The sequence below is a fragment of the Camelina sativa genome, chromosome 9 (assembly GCF_000633955.1).
Source record: "Camelina sativa cultivar DH55 chromosome 9, Cs, whole genome shotgun sequence".
In the NCBI taxonomy this organism is placed as follows: Eukaryota; Viridiplantae; Streptophyta; class Magnoliopsida; order Brassicales; family Brassicaceae; genus Camelina; species Camelina sativa.
Window position 1 is genome coordinate 34,302,669 of NC_025693.1, and position 13,683 is coordinate 34,316,351.

The 13,683-nt window shown below is 33.2% G+C and overlaps 3 protein-coding genes, 1 non-coding gene and 1 pseudogene across 5 annotated transcripts in view; 4 read left to right on the plus strand and 1 right to left on the minus strand.

The window, feature by feature from the left end:
* LOC104715954 overlaps positions 1-1,284 on the plus strand; it is a 2,467-nt pseudogene extending 1,183 nt beyond the window's left edge.
* LOC104714005 (F-box protein DOR-like) lies at positions 5,609-6,908 on the minus strand. Its single transcript, XM_010431230.2, has 2 exons — positions 6,219-6,908; positions 5,609-5,991 (listed from the first exon to the last, which is right to left on the minus strand). The coding sequence occupies exons 1-2, from the start codon at positions 6,771-6,773 to the stop codon at positions 5,959-5,961; spliced, it is 588 nt and encodes a 195-aa protein (XP_010429532.1). The 5' UTR covers positions 6,774-6,908; the 3' UTR covers positions 5,609-5,958.
* TRNAR-UCU lies at positions 7,256-7,328 on the plus strand. The gene has a single exon. It is a non-coding gene; the product is annotated as a tRNA-Arg (tRNA).
* LOC104714006 (protein TPR3-like) lies at positions 9,382-10,541 on the plus strand. Of its 2 annotated transcripts, none has more exons than XM_010431231.2 (4): positions 9,382-9,742; positions 9,876-10,055; positions 10,298-10,388; positions 10,462-10,541. In XM_010431231.2, exons 1-4 carry the CDS (start codon positions 9,654-9,656, stop codon positions 10,468-10,470), a joined length of 369 nt encoding a protein of 122 aa, XP_010429533.1. In that variant the 5' UTR covers positions 9,382-9,653; the 3' UTR covers positions 10,471-10,541. The 2 variants fall into 2 exon arrangements, with proteins under 2 accessions (XP_010429533.1, XP_010429534.1); XM_010431232.2 differs by having other exon boundaries at positions 10,498-10,535.
* LOC104715955 (protein TPR3-like) overlaps positions 10,627-13,683 on the plus strand; it is a 5,867-nt gene continuing 2,810 nt past the window's right edge. The window contains exons 1-9 of the mRNA XM_019230107.1: positions 10,627-10,987; positions 11,121-11,300; positions 11,543-11,656; positions 11,743-11,935; positions 12,068-12,132; positions 12,211-12,390; positions 12,751-12,909; positions 12,995-13,208; positions 13,574-13,681. Of these exons, the coding sequence (XP_019085652.1) occupies positions 10,899-10,987; positions 11,121-11,300; positions 11,543-11,656; positions 11,743-11,935; positions 12,068-12,132; positions 12,211-12,390; positions 12,751-12,909; positions 12,995-13,208; positions 13,574-13,681 (1,302 nt within the window). The 5' untranslated portion in view covers positions 10,627-10,898. The remainder of the gene's footprint in view (positions 10,988-11,120; positions 11,301-11,542; positions 11,657-11,742; positions 11,936-12,067; positions 12,133-12,210; positions 12,391-12,750; positions 12,910-12,994; positions 13,209-13,573; positions 13,682-13,683) is intronic.

The following is a 13,683-nucleotide window of genomic DNA, read 5'->3' on the forward strand; positions in this document are numbered from 1 at the left end:
AACGCTATAATTGTGAACTCATAGCGTTTAACAGCCGCTATTAATACACACATTTCCTGTAGTGGCGGAAGCGTTGATGTCAATGCAAACCACGGAGAAAATTGTGATATTTGTCATGAAGAAACCAATGAAGAACGCATGTTCTTTACAGACAAATGCCTTCACCGTCATTGTTTTTCTTGTGTGAAGAAGCATGTGGAAGTGAAGCTGCTTAGCGGAATTGTGCCCACATGTCTTGACTATGGATGCAAGTTTGAGCTCACCCTTGAAAGCTGTAGCAAGGTTTTTGACCTCAAAGCTGATTGACATGTGGAAACATAAGATGAAAGAGGACTCTATTCCCGCAGCAGAGAGAATCTATTGCCCATATCCAAGCTGCTCAATGCTGATGTCTAGAACCGAGCTTTCTAGTGAAGTTGAGCAATCCAATGTTAAGTCATGTGTCAAATGTTGTGGACTCTTCTGCGTTGAGTGCAAAGTGCCATCGCATACTGGTTTGTCGTGTGATGATTACACAAAACTTCACCCTGACCCTTTAGTCGATGACTTGAAGCTAAAGTCTCTGGCAAACGACAACATGTGGCGTCAATGTGTCAAGTGTAGGCACATGATTGAACTTTCCGATGGCTGCAACCACATGACTTGCAGGTATATATATATATATATATATATATATATATATTACTCGATTACGCTACTATATTTGTATACTTCTATTTCATAATGTTTTCTTTGTGCGTGCATTGTGTAGATGTGGATATGAGTTTTGTTACCATTGTGGGATTGAATGGAAGAAGGAACAACAGACTTGCCCGTCCGGTTGCCTCGCTACAGGTCATGGGTATGCTGATGAAGACGACGATGATGATACTGACTCGTCACATTCTTGTGAAGAGGATATGTGTGAGTGCTATTACGATGAAGATGGTGTCCGTTGGCGTGACTTTGAAGATTTTGTGGATCACCTAACCGCACAGTGATGTTTTGCACTCTTATTTAGCTCACTTTCGATATTCCTTAAGTCCTCACTGTCACTGCAGCATTGTTGTTATTTGACTAATGTTTTGGTTGTTTTGCAGCTACGACGCGCCGCAGCAGCTGATGATTGATGTGGATTTGGTATGTGAGTATCCTTCTCCTGAGGAGATTTTTATTGAAGAAGGCAATGGTGATGGAAATGGAAATGATGACAATTGGGACGACTACAACAACTACGGTGGTTTACCTGATTTTGGCGGTGGAGGCTTTGATGAGGACTTTTACAGAGATTATTATACTCTTTAATTTCTGTTTGGATCATCAACACAAAGATTAGACTTTGTTTTTGGAACACTTTTTATTATTTTCTTTGGCACTACTCTTCTTTCTTTATGACCTTTTGAGAATTTTTTAAGGACACTGTAGTGGTGTATTTCTTTTAGTTCTTTGGGCGGGCTTTCTTAATTTACAATAATGACTTATAATTTTATAAAACTCAATTTTCTAATATCGTACAAAAAAGCTAAAGCTCAAAACTGAAGACTTTGGATTAGCCATGTCTCAACCGCAATGGCAGGGTTTTTATTCTGATAGTACGTCACTAGCTAGGTTTTTTATTTTTATTTTTACCAAAAATACCAATACAAAACTTTTTAGTGTAAAAATACTACTACAAATCTTTTAATTCTAAAAATAAATTTGAATTTAAGGTTAAGTTTTAAAGGTTTAAGTTTAGTTTTAGTTTTGTGCTATTCTCCTACGTACATCCCTTGAAGCGTGTTGTTTTCTTAACATTATCTCTACTTTATGAATGAAAATATTTTGATTCTCATCTCGTTCGAGGGATGGCGCTTGGGAGGAACCATTGCAAATCAGATGAATACCACATTATTCGGTTTTTATTTTTGTCATATCTATTTTGTTAAATCGCTAGCTTAAAATCTTCAAACACAACTAGCCACACAATTTCCTTATTTTGGTCAAAACACAAGCTTGAAATTAAGTTGAAATCTTCAAAAGCCAAAGCTAGCTTTACAGTTCAAGTACCCTCTTCAGGTTGATTCCTAGAAGCTATTCCTGTCTCTAGGATTCTCACTTTTGTATCAACAGTAGAATATACTTCTCTTCGCAAATGTCCCTTTTGTAGACAAAGGCAAGTGACTTTGTGGAGAGACACGGAATCATGTTAGTTTTTCTTTTTCATGAGAAATAACTTAATCTTCAGACAAAGGCAAATGTCCCTCTTGAAAGCTGTAGCAAGGTTTTGACATCTAAGCTGATTGAGATGTGGAAAAAAAAGATGAAAGAGGATTCGATTCCGGCTGCAGAGAGAATCTATTGCCCATCTAAGTTTTTTTTTTATTGAAGAAGGCTATGGTGACAGAAATGATGACAATTGGGACGACTACAACAACTATGGAGGATTTTTTAACTGATTCTGGCGATGAAGGAGGCTTTAATGAGGACGTTTTCAGATAATACTATTCTCTTTAATCTCTGTTTGGATCAACACATAGATTAGAGTTTGTTTTAAAACACATTGCATCTTTTCTTTTGGCATTTTTCTTTCATTTTTGAGAATTTTTAGGACACTGTACGTACTTCTATTAGTAACAACATCATCTTTGGACTTTGGATATTTTTCATCAAACCCAATTTTCTAATATTGTACATAACAAAGACAGGCTGTAGAGATTTTCATCAAACTCAATTTTCAATGTTCTCATCAAAAAAAAATGGATATCACAATTTTTATGATATTTGTGATATAATCGGTTTTTTACACATTTTCCGATTAGTATCCACTTTGTAAAAATGGATGTGACCTTAACTATACTGATCGTCGAACTAAAATTATCTCATCTCTGAATTTTTAATATTTTTGCTTAGACTTTTCTCTCAAACCTAAAACAAAACAACACTTAAACCAGATTTATTTAATATCTTATAGTTGTCTTTTAGATTTTTGCCATTTAAATCAGATTTATAACCAAGTATACTGTATACGTAACCATAAAGTTGGATTTTTAAACCCAAAAAAAAAACAATTGAAAATTTTAAGCATTTTAAAAAGAAGTACTTAAGAACAAAATTAAAGAATTTATATATATACTTATAAGCATAAATGTGAAATATCATAAAAATTCTCTATTTGTGACATCTCAGTTTCCTTACATATATTTTGTATAATATCGAAAAAATCCAACTGGATTATTTCCTCATGCATATAGAACCATTGACATGTGAATTATGCTTCTTGATTATTTTTAAAAATTCTGGCCGTAGGCGAATATTTACTTTTAATCAACATAGACACGACTCCTGTATACATATATAGATTTTGTTCGTAACTAACATTAATTTGGTTGTGTAGGTTCACAAAAAATTAACAAAACCAATAGAGAAGCAGCGGAAGATAACAATATACCTTACAAAATAATTAACAATACTTAGAAAATAAAAGTTAAAAAGTTAGAGTGGTAAAGAGAGAATAACGTAGTTTGCTTATTTTTTGGTCAACCTCAAAAACCCAATCTATTTATTAATTATATGCATACTATAGTTCATGATGTACCAAACTTAGATGTTGAATATTTTTAAATTTCTTCAAAAAAAATCCAAACCTTGAAATATGATATAATCAAGGGCTATAATCAATTTGTTTTATATAGTGGAGACAAGTTTGATTCATAATGTGGATAAAATACTATACAACGTTAAACCAAAAAGTAATTCTGCTTAGTTTTTGCTTATACTTTTTTTTTCTTTTTCAACATTTTTTGCTTATACTTTACTTATGTTTTGCTTAGTTTTTTTTTTTTGATTGTTTATATTTTGTAAACCAATTTTTATGTCCCAACTGTTGCAACCATCTGAACACATAAAGTAAAAAAGTAAGCAAACTATGATTTACTTCAGAAAAAACTAACTGATATCTTTAATATATATAATTTTTTAAAAGGAACAAAGTAGATCATGAAGCAATTCAAATAGACCATGAAGCAGTTGAATTGAAACAGATTCACTTTATTTGAAGTCTATCTAAAGTAACTACCAGTCATTGAAAAATAAAATAACGAGTTGAATATTTCACAAGTTTGGATAACTTCAGGAAACTGTGAGCGAAAAGATCTCACTACGATAGAAGTTGGCTGGCAGGTTAGGAATAATAACTTTGTTATTCCTTTCCTAATCAGTTAATTTAAATCAGTAAATGATTTTGATTATTCAACTATTTAAGTGTGCCTAGGGATACAAGGACAACAGGCCAAGATTGTTCATTTATTGGATGGTATGTATGATTTTTATTTCTTTGCACTTACACCATGTACAATGATTAGATTTTTCAACATCCTTTTTTCACATTTTAACATTCCATATCATGTTATATTTCTTCCACCTAATTATTCAATAACACCTTACATCCACCATTTTATATTCTTATTTTCTTTTATAAATTTTGATTACATATTTATTTAATAACAATTATCAATTAAATCTAAACTAAAGTAATTAGAATTAAATAATTGTGTATACTTTCTATAGTATTTATAATTGAAATTAGTTTTATTTTTGCAAGTAAAAAGAAGAAGTTTAAACACACAAAAAATTGATCAAAATAATAGAAAATTATAGTAAAAATGATATTTTTTTATGTCCAAATAAAACGAGAGTAGTCTCTATTTATAGATTTTTAAAATGATTAATTTTTGTATTTAAAAAAAAAGATTAATATACAATAATTGAGATCAAATAATTAGGATGAGATAAAAATTAACAAAACTATCATCATTCAATCAGAATAAATGATAAAAGACTGTAATTCTACAGTTATTAATTTTATTTTAATTTTGTTGATAAATTTCCACACAAGATTAAATATATTTTATTTTTATAATTATTTGATTAGAAAGTTGCATTTAGTCATCATAATTTTTCGTTTTATATTTTCACTTAGGATCACTTCATTATAATATTTGTTTATTAGTAATATAAATATCAGTAAATGTTACGATTGTTATTACTCTTTACTATCATTTTCATACAATATCTTATAATTATAGTACATTAAAAAAAATTACAAGATTGCCTCAATACAGTATAATTGTTAATTTAATAACATTTAACTTAGAGTTGTGTCTTTTACCATAATATTTTTTTTTCATAAGTTTTCATTTTGATAGTTGTGTTTTTATAACTGAAAGTATGTTTAATATTTATGTAGTTCTAGCCCTCATTATTTTTTTTTTGTTTTTACTTTTTAGATAATTTTTAAATTTATTCATAGCATATACTTTCAAACAATTTATTACTTTCAAATGATTTCATAATGTATATAATGTATAACTTTAAATTTTAAATTTAATTTAACTTTTTTTGTATATACTTTCTCTGGGACATCAAGGAGGTCTGACTCCTAGTTGTTATAACAACAAATCGTTTTATTATTATTACCCAACATATGTAAAAATGATACAAAGACTGTAATTCTAAAATGAAACTTCATTTCCAAACTAGCTCTTGCGACCAGTGCTACAAAGTCTCAATCCAAAGTAAGTAAAGTCTTACACACTTCATATAAACTTCACATCTTCCACATAATCTACGAATAAATGAGGTATCGTACGAGTCTTAAACGATCCAAATCCTCGGATTTCAACTTTTCTAACAATGTTCATCTCAATATTGTAATAGACAAGATAATAAGGGTCACATAATTCATACGGCGACAACAGAATCTCACATGTACCAATCATTCCAAGAACGCGCAGCTTGGTGTTTCCAACCATTTTCCTCCATCGAATAGGTAATATATAGATACGTTTCGTCCATACATGTTTCTTGGCATCCTCAAGAATCCACAAATCAAAACTTTTAGTAGTGCTTCCACTAATTTTCCCGGAGTTAGAACACTGAATCACACCCAATCGACCCTTGTGGTTAACCAATCTCGAATCAAACTGAATCTGTCTCATCCCTTTAGGTTTGTGGATAAAGCTCAACTTCTCGAACCTAACATCGAAACAAACAATCACAACATCCTCTGGATAGCAATTAAGCTTACCAACATAATACAAAACACCATTGATACAAATCACACCATCAAACACAGGACGAAACGGTTTGTAACATTCGACCATTCTCCAATTCATTTTACTACTACCAGTTCCTAACGTCAGAACATAATGCTCTCCATGAGTATTTAACGGATGGTGCGGTGACCAAGTAGTGCAAAATACCTTGAATTGTTTCTCAACCGGCTCATATCCCAAAACGGTTCTAGACCAAATCAGATTCGATTCCGGTTTAGGTAAAGTAACAGATTCACCTGTGATTGGATTGCAAATCACAAGCATCTTTCTCTTATCTTCGATACAGACCAATCCACGAACAGGTGGAGTGATCTTAGAGAAACGATCGATTTGTAGATAAGTATGGTGACGAGTGGCTTCGAGAGACGAGTAGTCCTCGTGATGATCTTGAGGTGAAGTGAAGAAAGGTAACCGGGCTTCAATCATGAAAGCGAAGAGAATCAGAGGCTGGTTCGGTGACTTGGTTAAGAACAGCTCGTCGAAATCGGAGCTGCGGAGTGTGGCCGCCCACGATTTCGACACGCGGCGACAGTTGGGGATTGATTTTGCTGGCAGTCTCGAAATGATTTCCGTAAAGACATCGGGTGGGATCGAATCGGAGAGTGAATAAGAAGAAGGTATACATGTGTTGCATTTTGAAATGGTGAGATTGAGACGATCATCATCATCTGAAGCGAGCTGCTTCAGCTTCAGCTTTTTCATGGCGGATTTGGAAAAGAGAGACCTAATAATCCCTAAAACATGATTCCGTTTTTTTAGCAATTAAAACATAATCCCTAAAAATTGAGTGACCCATTGGGTCTTAATTACTTACATTAAGGCTTTATTAATCCTGTCACACAATTTGTTTTTTTTTTTTTTTCCCAAAATTTTGTCACGCAATAAAGATGAAAAACCCGTCTTTGACTGACTCACAAAAAAAAAAAAAAAAACGTTTTTGACTGATTTGATTTTAAAAAATAATAATTTCGTTGAACACCAAATTAATTTAACTTTTTTTCTTTTCTTTTAGTTTCTCCAAACAAAATTACATATATCTTTGACCAAAAAAAAAATTACATATGTTAGTTTCATTTTTTTTTGGTAATGACATATATTAGTTTCATTAAGTCTTCCTGATATAGCCAGCACCCATGGGGTTTATTCTACTAATGAACTTAGTTTGTCAGTTTAAGAACAAGCAAGCACCCATGGCCTAATGGATAAGGCGCTTGACTTCTAATCAAGCGATTGTGGGTTCGAATCCCACTGGGTGTGATTAAAAATATATTTAATTTTAAATGCTTGCTTGTCTTTTTTTCTTTTAACGTTAGCAAATTAGAAATAGAGAGAGAAAAACATACAAAGTAACTACGTAAATATTCCAATAATATTGTTCTTCTCTATTAAAACGAGTCACACTGCATGAAACTCAATGACTTTTCTCATCGAGATTGCTATTTTTAACATAGATCTTGTGCTTCTTCGAGCTTAAACCACTCATTACAAGAACTAGGGGAATTATTGTTGATTTAGGAAGTCCTCGTGATTTGGGATGATGCAAGGTTAATTGCAAGTCTTAAATTGTTGTAGGTAGAGCTATCCATTGTTTTCTCGAATATTAGGGATAATGTATACTCCCTCTGTTTCATAATAAGTGTTATTTTGATACTTTGCACACAAATTAAGAAAACATATTAAAATATCTGTTATATCCTTACAATTGAAATTAACTTTTGATATTCTTCAATGAATACGAGGTTAAAGTTGGAAATGTATGCTTAATTTTATATTGAAAATTTAAAATGACACTTATTTTGAAACAAAAAAATCAGGTTAGAATGACACTCTTTGTGAAACAGAAGGAGTCTAGTACTACTATTATTCATTTTTGGAAGCAAGTGTTGCAAGGAAATCTGCAAATAATAGTGGCGGATTATATTTTTCTAGGGTGAAATAGTTATATAATATATAAAATTTATTATCTATGAAATAGTTTTTCTAGGATTATATTTATTATATATGAAATAGTTATACAAATCCATTCTTATAATATTTTATGTTTTTTAGCTTTTTGTGGATCCCCTCTTTTCTAAATTTACATGAAACATAGAAATTTCAAATATATTTTTTCTCCGAAACCAATTTTAACAAATGTTATCTCTCTAAAATCTTATTGATAATATCGTTAAAAGTTTGAGATCTACCTAAAAATACGTAAAAATGATTTTTGGTTTCTAAGATACAATAAAAAAAAATTCTTTAAATTCTATGAAAATCAAAAATTTGAAATATTGATTTGTATAAGTTTTTAGAAAAGAACAACCGAATTCTCTTTCAAAATTAAAGTAAGGGTCGAAACTATATATGTTAATAAAATTTCTCCCAACTGCTGCATTTAAGCTAGTTGTCATAAGTCAATCTAATTTATATTTCAGAAAATTGAGAAAATGATGTTTTTTAAAAAAAATTTGTCTATCTATACCTTTATTTATAAATTAGAATATATATTTTCAATTGCATAATTTTATTTTATAATTAAGGGTATAACTGATTTTTTTTTTTTTTTTTTCCAATTTTCCCTTTATACTATTTTACACTACTCTGAGTAGCCATGGGCATTCGGGTATTCGGATCGGGTTCGGGTAGGAACCGATCGGGTTCGAGTTTCTCGGGTAGAGGAGTTTAGGATCCAATAGGGTAAACAGAAAATATCGGTTCGGGTTCGGTTCGAATCTTACCGGGTTCGGGTCGGTTCGGGTCTAACATTTCAGAACTTATAAATACCCGAAAAAATCGGATATCATTCGGGTTCGGGTATTTTGTACCCGATTACCCGAAATTTAACCCGAAAATCTGAATTTTACCCGATTATTCAGAAATTTTAATGTTAAATATTAAAATAAATTTTTAAAAATAAATATTTTTAAAAATATAGCTAAACATTTCATTATAATTTTGGTTATTTTGAGTATTTTCATTATTTTGATCTAAGAAAAAATAATATTTTTGAATTTTAAGTTGTAACTTTGAATAACTATGTTATATAAAAAATATATATAACTAATATTCTCTATATATGATTTTATTACGGGTATGTCGGGTACCCATTCGGTTTTCGGTTCGGTTCCGGGTTCGGTTCCGGTTCTTCGGGTTTAGGAGATTAGGACCCAATAGGGTATTTTACCGGTTCCGGGTTCGGATTCGGGTCCATATTTTCGGGTCGGTTCCGGTTCGGGTTTTCGGGGGTTTTTTGCCCAGGCCTAACTCTGAGGTAATGATAAGTAGGCGCACTTATCACACTCCTTATATTTCGCTTCTCTGTCTTTAACCTTCATTGCTTCACCCACAGTGGACTGTTCATTAGCGGATTAAACGAAGACGACGACAGAAAGCTTTTTGCTGACTTGCAAATTTCCAATTCGTCTTCTTTCTCCAATCCCGATACTAATATCGGGATTCTACTTGCCGTTCCGTGTGATTTTCATCTTCTTCGCTACTAGAATTTGTTTCTCTCGGAACCCTAAATTTCCTCTGGAGCAAAGATTTCAGAAAAATTTCACAATTTCAAATGCTTGTTTGTTATTTCTCCTTGGTTCAACGATGATCTTAGACGAGAAGAATCGAAAAAACCTCGTATTCCTTATCTTACAGTTCTTTGATGAAGAGGGCTACCAAGAAAGCTTACACTTGTACGGTGGTTCTTCGATTTTTGGATTAGGATTTACAAATTCAAAGTTGCTTCGTTTCTTACTGTGTCTTTTGTGTATTTGATTAGTTCTAATAGCTTTTTTTTGTGTGATTTTTGTTTTGGTAATGATTTAGAGTGGAGCAGGATTCAGGTGTTTACTTTGATTTTAGCTACTTCTCTAATGCGATACTCAATGGTAACTGGAAAGACGCTGAGGACTATCTTTCAGCATTCACTAGTCCAGATGCTAATACCTTTTCAAGGAAGATGTTCTTTGACTTGTTCAAGTGGAAATTTTCTGAAGCAACTGATAGGTAAGCAAACTCTACTCTTCTTGCATAGAAAGAGTTTGATGTTGATTTAGTTGTGTCATTAGCTGGGGGGATGCATGGTGATTTTGAAAGTTTGATAGTGTTCCACTATTAGCTCCAAATTTTAAATTAAGGATTCGTTTCTCTTTCCTTTGAGGGCAAAGAAACTGAAGAGCTTAACGGTTGTCTATATAATTGGAAGGAAAGTATATGTTTTCTTATTCCTTTTAAGTAATGTTTTGCAGAGGTGGTGGCTCTGAATCTGTGAACACATTCTCCAAGGATTTGCGACGGATTCCTGTTTTAAAAGATGATAGCTTTGACGATTTGGTTGAGGTGATTGCTGTAGATGATATGAGGCAAGGGTTTAGATATATTATTAGCCATTAATAATTTTTCCCCACTGCAGATCTCATAGAGTTTTTGGTGGTGGCTTTGTCTATAGTTTTCCTGAGCAAACTTGTTGCGTGGACAAAGCACCGGGGAGAGNGGTTTTTTGCCCAGGCCTAACTCTGAGGTAATGATAAGTAGGCGCACTTATCACACTCCTTATATTTCGCTTCTCTGTCTTTAACCTTCATTGCTTCACCCACAGTGGACTGTTCATTAGCGGATTAAACGAAGACGACGACAGAAAGCTTTTTGCTGACTTGCAAATTTCCAATTCGTCTTCTTTCTCCAATCCCGATACTAATATCGGGATTCTACTTGCCGTTCCGTGTGATTTTCATCTTCTTCGCTACTAGAATTTGTTTCTCTCGGAACCCTAAATTTCCTCTGGAGCAAAGATTTCAGAAAAATTTCACAATTTCAAATGCTTGTTTGTTATTTCTCCTTGGTTCAACGATGATCTTAGACGAGAAGAATCGAAAAAACCTCGTATTCCTTATCTTACAGTTCTTTGATGAAGAGGGCTACCAAGAAAGCTTACACTTGTACGGTGGTTCTTCGATTTTTGGATTAGGATTTACAAATTCAAAGTTGCTTCGTTTCTTACTGTGTCTTTTGTGTATTTGATTAGTTCTAATAGCTTTTTTTTGTGTGATTTTTGTTTTGGTAATGATTTAGAGTGGAGCAGGATTCAGGTGTTTACTTTGATTTTAGCTACTTCTCTAATGCGATACTCAATGGTAACTGGAAAGACGCTGAGGACTATCTTTCAGCATTCACTAGTCCAGATGCTAATACCTTTTCAAGGAAGATGTTCTTTGACTTGTTCAAGTGGAAATTTTCTGAAGCAACTGATAGGTAAGCAAACTCTACTCTTCTTGCATAGAAAGAGTTTGATGTTGATTTAGTTGTGTCATTAGCTGGGGGGATGCATGGTGATTTTGAAAGTTTGATAGTGTTCCACTATTAGCTCCAAATTTTAAATTAAGGATTCGTTTCTCTTTCCTTTGAGGGCAAAGAAACTGAAGAGCTTAACGGTTGTCTATATAATTGGAAGGAAAGTATATGTTTTCTTATTCCTTTTAAGTAATGTTTTGCAGAGGTGGTGGCTCTGAATCTGTGAACACATTCTCCAAGGATTTGCGACGGATTCCTGTTTTAAAAGATGATAGCTTTGACGATTTGGTTGAGGTGATTGCTGTAGATGATATGAGGCAAGGGTTTAGATATATTATTAGCCATTAATAATTTTTCCCCACTGCAGATCTCATAGAGTTTTTGGTGGTGGCTTTGTCTATAGTTTTCCTGAGCAAACTTGTTGCGTGGACAAAGCACCGGGGAGAGCCAAGTTGTGTGTTGATCTCTATAAACTAGCAAAAAGCAATCCTTCTTTATGTGACAAACTCGATTTTCCGAAGTTGAATACATCTGCACTGCTCTCACTGATCTCCCTCATTTGTCCAAATTGTCATGGGAGAAAGGGAGGTTTGAAGGTAAAGTTTTACATATTTTCTTATATGGCTATTGTGAAGGTACCAAAAAACCTATGTTGAAATTAATAAAGAAATGGATGAAGATTTTGGATTCTCGAGTTCTTTTGTTTCTGATCAGTGCGTTTCTTGTAGGAAGATCTCATTTGCTTAATCCTTCAATTTCTCTATGAAGCAAAGTACAAGAACACTCTGCATAAGTAAGCTTTGCTGGTATAAATTTGATTTATGGATATTTCGTTGTTTTCTTGTTGCTTATAACTTTTTATTTTCTGAAGACTAGAGCAAGAAACAAAAGTCTTCTTCAACTTGAATTATCTGGCGGAAGTGATGAAGCTTGGTGAATTAGGCAAAGCTGAAGAGTACCTGGGAGCTTTTACAGACTCAGGAGATAATAAGTACTCAAAGGCTATGTTTCTTGAAATTCAGAAACTTATATGCCTAGAATCTACAGAAAGGTTGGTTTACATATATTTATCTACATTTACATCTCATTATTTCATTATGAGATCCCAATTACTTGGTTAAGGACTTTGCATACGATGGAAACATAAAGTAGTTATACTCTATTCATATTGAAATGTTATTATCCCCGAATTCTCTACTGCTCAGTATCAACTTTGATTTGTCTATTTTAATACATAAAACACCTCTTAGAAAGCTATTTCTCATCCACTGTATACTGATGAGCATTGATCTGTTTATCTCCTTGTAAAAAATGATTGAGCAATTCTAGTTTTAGCGTTCTTTAGTAAATTCTGTTAATTATTTATTCAACAGGCTACAGCTTTCACTCTGATGAAGTTTTTCTACCGCAGGGAAGTTGCAACCCCATCTGGATCTCTTGATAACATGTCGCCGAAGGTAAAGCTGCATGCCTCTGTTGTCATGCTAGCTAAGAAGAATCCAGTACTGAAAGATAAACTCAAGTTTCCTAGCATGGAAAAGTCAAGACTTTTAACACTGATGAAGCAGAGGTAAGACTGCCAAAGGGGTTGTTTTCTAGTCTTGATTGTGTTCTCGCTTTTTCTTCTAGCTTTGATTTTTCTTCACTTCGTGCAGTTTGGACTGGTGGACTTCTCGTACATGCAACAACTCTAGCTCTATGGAAAATATTCCAGTAGTGTCATACCTTTGTGGCACACCATCCTATTTTAAAAACAAATTCAAGAAAACAGGGCCAAGGAAGAAGGTTATTAACTGCAAACCAAACGAAATCAATGATATATCTCAGTGCAATGCACTCGTTCTTCCTGATTATTGCTCAGAAGAAAGGGTAAGGTTACTTTCTCCGGAATCTATTAAAATTTGATGTACTTCATGTCATCCAAGGCATTCGTTCGCAAATTTAGTTGATCGTTAGAAGGGAAAAAAGAACATGGCTCTTGAGAAATAATAGCCATTGAGGATTGTGCTTTGTTGCTCCCAAGAACATCCTCGGTAGTAGCATCATGGAGAAACCATATTCTTTGACACTTTAGTTTGCTTGTGCTATTTGGTAGCTACTGTTTGGAATGAAAATATCACCTACGCTTGGTAGTCATTGATATATAGTGAAATGACAATGCTGTTTGTTGATGCATATATTGTCTTCTATATCTTCAACTGTTGGAATCTCATTGATTTTGTTGACTTTGCTAGATTGTACGTTTGACCTATTCCCCTTCTGGAGATTACATACTGGCTTTGGCAGAAGACGCCACACATAAACTCTGGACTTGGTCGAGTAGCCAAAATGAATTCTGCAAGGT